Below are 12,315 nucleotides of genomic sequence, written 5' to 3'. Positions count from 1 at the left end.
AAAAGAATTCTGTCATCAATAAATTAAACATGCAATATTTTAATGAAACAAAGCAGAAACTTTTGTCTTAATAAAAGGTTAAGACATAATAAAAGGTTTCCAAACTTTTAGGGTAATTTTTTCAGATTATTTGGTCTAGAAAATCGTTTAGTCTATTCTAAGCAACAAAAATGCAATTTTATTTAAAAAAAAAAAACCCAAAAACTTTTGTTATTAATAGAATGAATGTGCTCAAGTCTTCTTATTTTAAATAAAAAGTTGCTACATATTTACAGTTACTGTTTATTAAGTTAAAACTAAAAGAAAACATGGCCAGTAAAGGAAAAATTATCTGTGCCCAACACTTTCCAGTAAAAAACGAATGAAATTGTTTACTTATTTAGAGTTACTTTTCAGCCATAATAAATGAAACAATTGTTGACTGTATGTCTTTTATGCCTTTGTATTTTTGTGTTTTTATGATGTAAAGCACTTTGAAATGTGCCATACAAATAAACTTGATTGCTACATAAATTTGTCTCTGAAAAGAAAACCTGAATATGAAAAGTAGCGTGTAACATTTTTTTCAGCTTCAAAATTTTTGGTTTCAATTATTTTTTCTTTTGAACAATTTTATGGCCACAATTTAGCTCCATAAATATTCCACTGTCCCTGAGTATTTTCAGCTATGGGATCCTGGTCCTTGACGCAAAAACTTTGGACAGCCCTGATTTAGAGCATGTTTGCATCCATTTTAGTGTGTGAGTGTCCCAAAAATAACCGTACAATCCAGAAACTCTTAACCAGCCATTAGATTATAATGAGTTTTTATCCTCCCAGTTCAGTTTCAAGTTGTAATAAATCTCAGTGGGGTGAGCTAAGTATAGCAGAAGCTTGAAGGACGCATTTAAGTGGATGTTGGAATCAATAAGTCGGCACCATCGACTCCAAAGACCTTTCTATTGTTACAGTGCAGTGGAGTTACAACAACACCCATTATCTACACCTTAATCGTTTTATTCATTTAAGTGAAACATTAGCATCAACTGCAAAACTGATAAAACCACGTTCGATCTACCTGAAAAACTGTAGCTTTTTTCCCTCATTTTTAAACAAACCAAATAGTTTGGGTTATGGTTGGGCAATAAATCAATAACTATATATATATATATATTGTAATAGACATGTGATCAATAACAATAGAAAATATGTCCGATATAATTTTCAATAATTTCACAAAACAGAGATTCAGAACAGCACTGCATTCTGGGGGATGTAGTTTGAGAAACGGCTGCAGCTGCTCAACCTGCACAGTTGGTGGAATCAACTCACACTTTGGTTACCTAGCAACTCACTCATCCTTCGGTTGCCAAGCAACAACCTGTTGAGTTACTTGCCGAGCAGCAGTTTCAGGTTTTGCCACTATGCATCATAATTGTATAAAAATTAAAAAGAACTCGAAACGAAACTGGATAACAGAGGAAAGGTCACATTACTAGTTTGGCGATATTTATAATAGAATAGAATATACTTTATTGATCCCCCAGGAGAATTTGCTTATTCATTGATAAACTACTCCATCTAAGAAGTTAAATATTAATAATACAAATAAAACCATAAGAGGTCAAGTTTATAATATTGATAATATTGTAATTTTTAGACCATTTTCAAGTAATATATTGATATTGGCATAATGCAAGTTTGCTCCTTCTCAAAGATTGATAAACTTTAATTGTATAAAGAACACTAAACACTGTTAGTAAAATAAAACGCATAAAAAACGCAACAAATAAATCCTGAAAAAAGCTCCACTTACAATGAAAACTATAAATAATGTGGATTATGACATTTCTGTAAACAAAATTGACCTACCAAAAATGACCAAAATTGAATTTACCGAGCTCATTTTAATTTATCTTGCGATTAATTGCTTATTTCGACAAGTTTACAGTTCAGAAAATTATCTAGCTCTCAAAACATGATGATTCACAGCTTAAACACCTGATGCAGATGACTGCAGTTCAGTAAAAACCTGTTAATCAACCATCAGTTTAAATCAGGTGTGCTGAAACTGGGAAACGCCTAAAACATACAGGGCAATGTGCGTTGGGAAACACTGATTTAAGGATTACAATAAGGCTTTAACGTACGGATTATTTTTTTTAAATACTAACCGCTTGCCATACTTGTCATCCGCTGAACGGGTATAAATATCAACATGTATCGAACTGACATAAAAAATATTAGTGTGGTTAAAAACAAACAAATGGAGCAGATTAAAATAGCTAAAAGCAGAAGTTTTGTTTTATTTATTTGTCTGATATGAAACATCGGGAGAACATGTTTAATCCCTCTGACTCACAATAGGAAGGCTAGCATTAGCTTGTTCTGTTTAGTATATGCCAGAAAAGTTACCACGCGCCAAGACACCGCCGACTTCAGCCGCTGGGTTTAGAGGGATTGTTGAATAAATTGGAAAAAGTTTCGTATTCAATCATGTTAGATAATTGTTAAAGCTGCATCTTAATATAGCAACGAGGCTAATAGCCGTTAGCTGAATCACCTAACCAAATTGAGCGACTCAGCCAGCTAACGTTGTTCCGGTAGCCTCACCGTCTTGTCGCGCTTAAGCCGGCGTTACTTTTATTTTTATTTCAAGCCTAAAAAATGATCCGGCGAGTCTTACCTAAAACCTTGGTTAACACAGACGCTGTTTCCTGTTGACTTGAGATATCTGGTGAACTGGGCCGTTCGGTTAATGCACTTAAACATACTTTGCACCCATAGAAAACAAATCATGGGCTTTACAGCGCCATCTTTAAACAGACTCGACTAGTCGAGCGCAGAACTAGCGGATATTTCGTGTCGTAACTCGCTGGTTAAGCGGTAAATTATTTAAATCGTCCACTCGGACACAACAGCAGAGATCAAACAGCCATAAATAGCTAAGTTAAAACATTTGTCAAGAAGCAAGCAATCTGCAGTTTATCTAAATATTGTGTTGTGTCATTGATTCGGAAATTGATTAAACAGTCTGCATGGAGATTTCCTTTTAACGTCAAGTCGCAAGCAACGTCATGCTAGACTTTTATTGGCGCATCCAGCGCTGGGTGCTCCTAAATAATTTAGACTCTGCTGTTTGGAGCCAAAAGCAATAAACAGAACTATATTGTTAGTCTCTAATAATACTCTATTGGAAATACAGAAACACAGATGTAAGTTTAGTGATGTTAATTTATTCTCTAAACAAAAACACTTTATTTAAACACCTCATTTAATGTATTTACGTGAATAAGCCTCTTTGCTTCTGTTCATTCCTGTAAATGTTTATTAATAACTTGTGTTGTGTTTATTATGTTTCTTTCTATAGAGATTTTTTTGAGGAAAGTTAGAATATCATAGGAATGCTGTTTTATTTAATTAATTACATTTTTTAAAAGTGAACCTGATATATTTAGTCGTTACACAGAGTTTTAAACATTTATTTCAGTTCCTTTCTATGTGGAACAACTATTAATAATCAAACACGTTTTAGTCTATCAGAAGATTTAAATATAACACAAAACCAATGAAAAATATTTTTTCATACATATTTTATATGACAGCAGCCTGACAGATAGCTTGTGAAACATTTACAAGGATAAAAATAAATAAATAAATAAAGTTGTCTCTTTACAGAGCGATCCATCCTAGCATTTTGATTTAAAGTTGAGTGAAAGGAAAAGTCTTTGTGATGCTGTTTAGTTCCTAATTTTGAACTGCTGGATTTATTTTGCGATTAAATAATTTCCACCTGGTCTCCATTTACTATTCCCGTTACATCTGAAGGAAATAAATTTTATTTAGGGTATCAGTGTCAATTATACAAACACTCAATAAAAGAATATTTTCACAAAGCGCTAATGCTTCTGTATTCTCAATTTCCTGTGACTGTAGAAACGTTTTCCTTCTGTTGAATTAAAAAACAAGTGAATCAATCTTTAATGGTGACTGATTTTGTTGTTATTTTAGGTCAAAGTTACTGAATGTTTTTCAGATGAGCTGAGAAACTTTTCGAGGCTGCAGGATCCAATCTTCTCCACTAGATGGCGTCAGAATCCTATATTTGTTCAACCTTTTTACATCATTTCACCTTTCATTTAAGGCAGGGTATCAAACTCCAGTCTCATTTGGATTCTCATTTGTTCCAGTGTAAGTGAGACATTTCTTGAAACCATAAGAGTAGCATCCAGCAAAACTCTGAGAAGTAATTTAAATCCTATTTGCTAACAAGTTGAGACTTTTACCCTTAAAATCTGTCGCCTGACTGCAGCGAGCGCCCTGCTATCTCCTGTTTCTATTTGCATTGAAACAGGAACTGATAGTTACAGGGAAGTTCATCAGAGTGTAGTGGCACATGCAACGCCCCTCCTCTTTTAAATCAAAACTCAGCAGTTCTGCAAAGCTCTTTGAACCAGACAGAGAGCCGGGTCAGACCATCGGGGAACTCTGCTGAGCGACATGGAGGAATCAGCGCACAGACGAGGAGACAAGAAAGTGGTGGCAGTGGTGGGCGGTGGGTTGGTAAGAAGGGAAAATGAAAGTGAAAATACCAGTTCAATGTGTATAAAGTATTTATTTTACACTGTCTGGGTGCAAACATCTATTTGGTTTTACAAAGCATTACTCTTTCATCGTGTCGTGTAGGAAAAGTGAAACTATGAACAGAAAGTACAGAAAAGGCATTTTGAACTGTGCTGACATTATTATCAAAGCACTTCTTTTCGTCTTTGAGGTGGGGGCACTCAACGCCTGCTTCTTCGCCAAAAGAGGCTTTGAGGTGGAAGTCTTTGAAACAAGAGAAGGTAGCTTTTATTTACAAATCAAAACAAAAGAAAAAAGAAAAAACTCAACTGATGACCAAATTATTCTGTGTGTTTTCGGTCAGATATCCGGAAAGCCAAAGTAGTGAAAGGCAGAAGCATCAACCTGGCTTTGTCCCACAGAGGCCGGCAAGCCCTGAAACATGTTGGAATGGAGGATAAGGTATGCTGATGGAAGGTACTCATGCACAAGTGGAGAAAAGGTCAGCTGTAGAGATTAGCATAGGCTTGATAGGAGGTGGTAAAGTACCCAAAGATTGTACTCAAGTAAAACTTAAACTACTTCAATGTAGATTTACTCAAGTAAAGCTAAAAGTTACTGTCCAAGAACGTACTCAAGAATGAAAAAGTAAGATGTTAGCAGATTGAAATGTAAAATTATGTCCAAATTCTGGTGTTTGAAAGACTAAATGAACATAAATTAATACAAATAACTTGATTACAAGACTTCAAATTCAGGCCGCACTTTTACGAAACATGACAAATGTTTACAGACACAAGTTATCGATGAATGACTTAATCTAACGATCGATCTTATCAATCAACTAACAATTAACTGACAAGCAGCCATTTTCTTAAAAACCTGAGTTTTCTCTTGTATGAAGAGGGTCCACCGCCTTTCCATAACAGCAACATTTTTCATATGCCGGGTTTTAAAGAAAAACCTGGGCTACGTTCACACTGCAGCCTGAAGTGACCCGGTATTTTGTCAAATCTGATTTTTTAAAATTTATTTTTGCCGTGGTCATTCACACTTCCAAATGCGACTTGTTTGTGATCTCCAGTGTGAACTACAAACAACCTGAAAGTGTCCCGCATGCGCAGTAGAGGGCGCAATAACGTCACACAGAGAGCGTGCTCTGTGTTTGCGGAAGTAAACGTGGATGCTAGCGGTGGAGCTAGCATCTTACGATTTTAAAGTTGTTGTCCAACCGGAGTCAGCACATTAACAACTTAATCTTCATTATTGTCCGCCATGGTTGTTGTTTTTCTTCCCGTTTGCGCGTCACATGACGCAGAGTTTGTTGAGTATCAGTAACGTTCAGGTCGGATGATGCTATCGGGTTTAGGACCACATACAGTATCCAGGTGACCTGGGTCACATCCGATCCGAGATAATCCGATCTGTGTTGTTCAGACTGTGATGAAAATGTCAGCTATAGGTCGCATAAAAAAATAAATCGGATTTGGGTCACTTCAGGCTGCATTGTGAACGTAGCCGTAGATAAACGTAAGGAGCTTATTGAGTATTTATATATATACAGTATATATATATATATATATATATATATATATATATATATATATATTTAAAAGAACCGTATAAAATGCATTTTGAATCTGTTTGTACCGTTTCTCTTTCCCGTTCTGTTACGGCCGCCATCTTTGTTCTGTATCAGCTGATAGCAGGTAGAAAACTACATTAGAAAACAAACTTTGTGCACAAACAAGAGGTCTTACTTTAGCTTAAGCTGGGGTAGAGTACCCAGAAATTTTACTGAAGTAAACACAGCAATACTTTATAATAAAATCACTCAAGTAAGTAAAAAGTGCAGTAAAGCTACTTCTAAAAGTACTTTCTTTGGGTAACAGTCCAGCACAAAGTGGTGCATAATGTCCTTCCTGAATAGTTTTGCCTCAGTTTTATTATTAATTATTCCATTTTCTTTCCCCAGATTGTTTCTAAGGGAATCCCGATGAATGCCAGGATGATTCATTCGCTAAGTGGGAAACAATCTCCGATCCCGTATGGGAAGAAAGGACAGGTAAATCTACAGAACAGCCGCCGTTTCCAAGCTTTGGTAGATTTTTAGTTTAGGATTTAGAAAAGTTTCTGTTGCAATGAAATCTGTTATTCATATAAATAATAAATGCAAAAAAATAAACCTTCACATTTTTAGCGAGCGCTTCCCATAATGAAAGACGATTTCTCTACTTTGCAACAAACGTCTTGTTGGGAAAAGGTTTGTAAGGATTGCATCAGAAGTACAAATTTACCTTCAGATAAAATATTAATCGTTCCAGAGTTTGGACTAACATTGAGGTCAGTATTGAGCATATTGTGGTAAGAAAAAAAAAACTGCAGCGTCTTTTAAATTAAGTTTAATCAATCAGGATGTCATAAACATGAGACCAGATGTAACTCTTCACTCAACAAAAATGAAGCAAAAAAAGAAGGAAAACCCCGATTTTTGGTGGAAAACTAACACTATAAGTCACCCTGGAAACACCAACCCAACACCCAGGCATGGTGGTGGCAGCATCAGGCTGTGGGGAGGAGATATATTAGTTTCTGCAACGCCATCTTAAAGTCCCATCAGTGATGTTCAATCACACTCGGCAGTTGCAACACCTTTGTTATTTTGCTGCTGTTCGCAAGCCCATATCACCACTCCACCACCACTGTATCCGAGAGGTAACATTGGTTTTACATCCCCAAATACCATTCTTATAGAAGATCTTTTGTTTTTTGGGGGGAGGGGGTTCTTATTAGAGTTGGATTTCTTTTAGTACTGCCCAATTTGACCTTTAAGTGAATGTAAAAGTCAAATTAGATTCACTTAATTAATTCAGGAGTGAACGCCTTCCAGACGTCTTAAATAAAATTTTCACAAACCACAGAAGCTTTTTAAAGGTTATTGCTGATGTCTTTCTGTTTTGGCATTGTGTTCAATCTTATATTTTTCCAGAGATGAATGACAAATAAATACACTGTAAAAACACAAAATCTTACCAAGTATTTTCTGTCCAGTTTCTACTGCAAATATCTTAGAAAGAGAAAACTAAATTACAAGCTATAGGAGCTTGTTTTAAGTCGGTAATTCTTTAATATTGATTTTAAAAAAGTTCTAGTTCCACTGGCAGAGTATTTCACAATTGTTGCCTAGCAACGTCAGCCAAGCCAACTCGTCGCTTAGCAACCCAGTTGTAGTTCCACTGGCAGATTGTTTAACTTAACATGGGAAAATATTTTGTTATTGGAATTGTTGATTTAAAACAAGCTCCTACCTCTTGCTGAAGTTATTTGTAATTTAGTTTTGTCTTATTTCAACTGTAATAAGATATTTGCACCAGATACTCGACCAAAATTACTCGGTAAGATTTTGTGTTTTTGCAGTGTATGATAAATTAAAACTAAAAAGGCGTTTTTGTGTTTTTTATTGTGGGCTCTAGTGTCCCTTATTTTTTGAAAGTAGGCCAACAGGAAAGGGGGAAGTAAAGGAGGAAGACATGCGGCAAATGTCGCCGGGTCCGGGAGTCGAACCCGCGTCGAGGACTCAAGGCCTCCAAACATGGGTCGCGCTATCCCCTACGCCACCACGGCATGCTCCAGCGTTGTTGTTTTTTAACGCATATTTTTACTAAATATAAATGTGAGCCTCGTCTGAAAATACAAATGATTTTCCTGCTGCCAGTTTGGCAGAGGCTCATAATCCCATTAAGGGACCTTCATGGTTAAATAAAACAAAAATATTCCAGAACACCAGGAAGCAAACAAACCCTGGAGCCTTCCTGTTCCCATTTTAAAGGGACATGTTCACAGTTCTGTTTGATTGGACTACATTAAATATTGCTCTCTTTTCAGTACATCCTGTCCGTTGACAGAGCCAATCTGAACAAAGAGCTGCTAACAGGTAAGAATGGAAACTAGAAAATTTCGGAAGAAATTTAGCCGGGGCCTGCCAAGGCGCGGCCGTGGGGTTCGGGCCCGGCGTCGTCACGCCGGAAATTGGCATCGACGCTAAAGAACGCCGCTACGTAATCAGTGGCACGCGGAGAACCGCAAGAACGTTAAGTGAGGCGGACGTGCACCACTCGGTACGATTTAAAATGTTGTCAAGGCTTTTATTTTGGAAGTTTTGTTAAACTTCATTTCAAAGGGCCAAACTAATCCCATGCGTAATAGTCCTTGGGTTAAAATAGTTATATAATGCTCAAAACACAAGTAGCTGATGTAAAAATATTCAAGGCTTTTATTTTGAAATTTTCAGTATGCTTCATTTTAAAGTTCCGAACTAATACCACGTGTAACAGTGCTTTGGATGAAAAAGTCAAATAAAGCCAAAAAGAGCAATTACGTCATGTAAAAATATTCAAGGCTTTTATTTTGAAATTTTCAGTATGCTTCATTTCAAAGGGCCAAACTAATACCATTTGTAACAGTGCTTTGGATGAAAAAGTCAAATAAAGCCAAAAAGAGCAATTACATGATGTAAAAATATTCAAGGCTTTTATTTTGAAATTTTCAGTATGCTTCATTTCAAAGGGCCAAACTAATACCATGTGTAACAGTGCTTTGGATGAAAAAGTCAAATAAAGCCAAAAAGAGCAATTACTTCATGTAAAAAATATTCAAGGCTTTTATTTTGGAATTTTCAGTATGCTTCATTTCAAAGGGCCAAACTAATACCATGTGTAACAGTGCTTTGGATGAAAAAGTCAAATAAAGCCAAAAAGAGCAATTACATGATGTAAAAATATTCAAGGCTTTTATTTTGAAATTAGTATTATGCTCCATTTTAAAGTTCCGAACTAATCCCATGTGTAACAGTGCTTTGGATGAAAAAGTCATACAAAGCCAAAAACAGCAATTGCATGATGTAAAAATATTCAAGGCTTTTATTTTGAAATTATTATTATGCTCCATTTTAAAGTTCCAAACTAATCCCATGTGTAACAGTGCTTTGGATGAAAAAGTCATATACGGCCAAAAAAAGCAATTACATGATGTAAAAATATTCAAGGCTTTTATTTTGAAATTTTCAGTATGCTTCATTTCAGAGGGCCAAACTAATACCACGTGTAACAGTGCTTTGGATGAAAAAGTCACATAAAGCCAAAAAACAGCAATTACCTGATGTAAAAATATTCAAGGCTTTTATTTTGAAATTATTATTATGCTCCATTTTAAAGTTCCGAACTAATCCCATGTGTAACATAGCTTTGGATGAAAAAGTCATATACGGCCAAAAAGAGCAATTACGTCATGTAAAATATTCAAGGCTTTTATTTTGAAATTTTCAGTATGCTTAATTTTAAAGTTCCAAACTAATCCCATGTGTAACAGTGCTTTGGATGGAAAAGTCAAATAAAGCCAAAAAGAGCAATTACGTCATGTAAAAATATTCAGGGCTTTTATTTTGAAATTTTCAATATGCTTAATTTTAAAGTTCCAAACTAATCCCATGTGTAACAGTTACCGAGTTAAATCAGTTATATACAGCCCATAGCAGCAAGTAGTTGTAAAGGCCAGTTCTCAGTCCTGATCTGTTTCAACTGAGGATAGATAGAACTACAACGACGCGTATTTGTAGTCCTAACCACCAGCCAATAGCCTCTTGAGTTCCGTTGCCATGGTAAATAATGGTCTCAGCAGGTGTGAGCTGTGAGTCATACATGCTCAAACACACAATTGTGTGTTTGAGCCAACACGTTTTACTGAAAAAAAACATTGGAAACAAATCCTTCCTGTTCGGGAACCGTAATACATATTCGAAAAGCGTTTAAAGCGTATCAGAGGCCTATGTGTCTTCTGCGATAGTCCTGAGATTCATATCTGTACCTCACTCAGAACATTTACAGCGATGAGAGAAAGAAATGTTGTGCCCAGATCTGAAATTCTATTCAAATACATGGGAGAGAGCCTCAGACAGCCTCAGAAAATCCTGTCGCATGACTTTGCTCTGAAGCACCGTGACAGAAAACCGTACGATCTAGATAAATTTCGAAAAGATTTTACCGGAGCAGACAGGCGTATCAATGTCTGGGCCGATTTTGATACTAATCGTGCGATATTTGTGGGCGTGATGGCGATTTCAAAAATGATTTGGGTTGAAAAAGTTGTCTTGATCTCTCACTCTAATCCGCGAGAGAAGCACTCTAACTTTAGGAAAAATGAGAAACTTTGGGTCGCTTAGAGGCAAATTGTGGACAAACCGTAACTGGTATCGACGAGCCGTCTTCACTTTGGAAGAGATCACAGACGTATCTACAAAATGAAATTTGAATGGCATTTCTAGGTGAATTTGTGACGACACAGCAAATCCTCAAAAATAGGGTATTTCTAGGATTTTGCCCATTGACTTATAATGGGGTTTTTTTCGTAGTTTTTTGCGAATTATGTCGCCACGTTAATCCCGAATCCCACCAAAAGTAATAGCTGGAATGGCGTGAATTTTCTGCATGTTTTGATACCTCTTTTGTAGGTGTGCACCCAGCGGTATGAGCCGCATTAACGGTTACGGATGAAAAATAAAGAATAATAATAATAACTAGAAAATTTCGGAAGAAATTTAGCCGGGGCCTGCCAAGGCGCGCCCGTCGGGCATGGGCCCGGCGTCGTCACGCTACAAATCGGCGTCGACGCTAAAGAACGCCGCAACGTAATCAGTGGCACGCGGAGAATCGCAAGAACGTTAAGCGAGGCGGACGTGCACCATTCAGTATTATAAAGTAAGTATATCAGCTAAAATCAGCAGAAACGCTAATGTTAGCGTCATTGCTTTCATCAGTATGTGGGAAATCACTAGGATATTTTCTGTAATTGATTTACTCCATTCAGTATACTAAACATTGCTAAAAAGTAAAATAAATAGCTAATAGCTTATTGAAGCTAAAATGCTAACGCTAATGAACCTTGCATTGAACTGTTTAGTAACAGTTCAATGCTCATAAACTGCAGGAAGGCAGTTCATTAGCATTTACCTAATGATTTTCACAAATATAAATTTTCAATAACGCACACACACACAACATATTACAGTTTAAAAATATATATTGACCTTATGTTAAAGATTTCTACAAACTTTTTACAGGTAAAGTTTACAATGAACCAAAATTACAACATTTAAAGAATACCATAAATTTAAGAATCTAATGTCTCTGCAATAAAAAGAAATTGCTATCTTTTTTATTTTTAAACAACACCTCTTAAATACAACACCTTTTAAATAACTGATTTTATGTATTCAAGTTTTAAATATTACATTTGAGTTTGCATGGATGTAAAATTACTGCTCAGTTTAAAAATTGCGTTGTGTTCTGTAAATAAACAAAACACAAGCAAAATCAATAAACTATATGCATATTCCAGTATACTGAGTTTTGGTTTTACATTCATTCTATTTAAATGTAGTTTGTTTGTGCTTACCAATGTTTTCTGGCCGGATGTCTGGCACCGTTTTCCCCTGGTCAGTTCGTCGATGTCTGGTTTTAGTTCTATTCTGTGGCAATCCGCAAAACGGCGTGTAGGTTTTCGTCAGTAATGCGCGATCTGTGCTTGGTCTTGTTTAAAGTCATTATTGAAAACATCTGTTCGCACAGATAGGTGCTTCCAAACGTGGACAAAACACGAGCTGCATGGAGTCGAAGCTGTGGCATCAAATCAGGGGGCAGTAGACGGTAAAAGTCCTCGATTGAAACATCACGGGACTTCGCTCTTTAGCTTGTTAGCTTGTCGATCTTTCAGTTTTAT

General features: G+C 36.2%; 2 protein-coding genes across 3 annotated transcripts in view; one reads left to right on the top strand and one right to left on the bottom strand.

Moving 5' to 3' along the window:
- The window catches only part of LOC116713643 (insulin-degrading enzyme-like), a 29,865-nt gene extending 27,069 nt beyond the window's left edge, over window positions 1-2,796 (bottom strand). Inside the window, exon 1 of one of the 2 annotated variants that reach the window (XM_032553855.1) lies at window positions 2,666-2,796. In XM_032553855.1, coding sequence (XP_032409746.1) covers window positions 2,666-2,778 — 113 coding nt within the window. In that variant the 5' untranslated portion in view covers window positions 2,779-2,796. The remainder of the gene's footprint in view (window positions 1-2,665) is intronic. The other variant, XM_032553854.1, reaches the window with a different exon arrangement.
- Window positions 2,797-4,403: 1,607 nt separating this feature from the next.
- LOC116712599 (kynurenine 3-monooxygenase-like) overlaps window positions 4,404-12,315 on the top strand; it is a 32,056-nt gene continuing 24,144 nt past the window's right edge. Inside the window, exons 1-5 of the mRNA XM_032552408.1 lie at window positions 4,404-4,542; window positions 4,754-4,823; window positions 4,907-5,004; window positions 6,518-6,607; window positions 8,428-8,476. Coding sequence (XP_032408299.1) covers window positions 4,480-4,542; window positions 4,754-4,823; window positions 4,907-5,004; window positions 6,518-6,607; window positions 8,428-8,476 — 370 coding nt within the window. The 5' untranslated portion in view covers window positions 4,404-4,479. The remainder of the gene's footprint in view (window positions 4,543-4,753; window positions 4,824-4,906; window positions 5,005-6,517; window positions 6,608-8,427; window positions 8,477-12,315) is intronic.

The sequence above is a fragment of the Xiphophorus hellerii genome, chromosome 22 (genome assembly GCF_003331165.1).
Source record: "Xiphophorus hellerii strain 12219 chromosome 22, Xiphophorus_hellerii-4.1, whole genome shotgun sequence".
Taxonomy (NCBI): Eukaryota; Metazoa; Chordata; class Actinopteri; order Cyprinodontiformes; family Poeciliidae; genus Xiphophorus; species Xiphophorus hellerii.
This window is presented reverse-complemented; position numbering and strand designations above follow the sequence as displayed.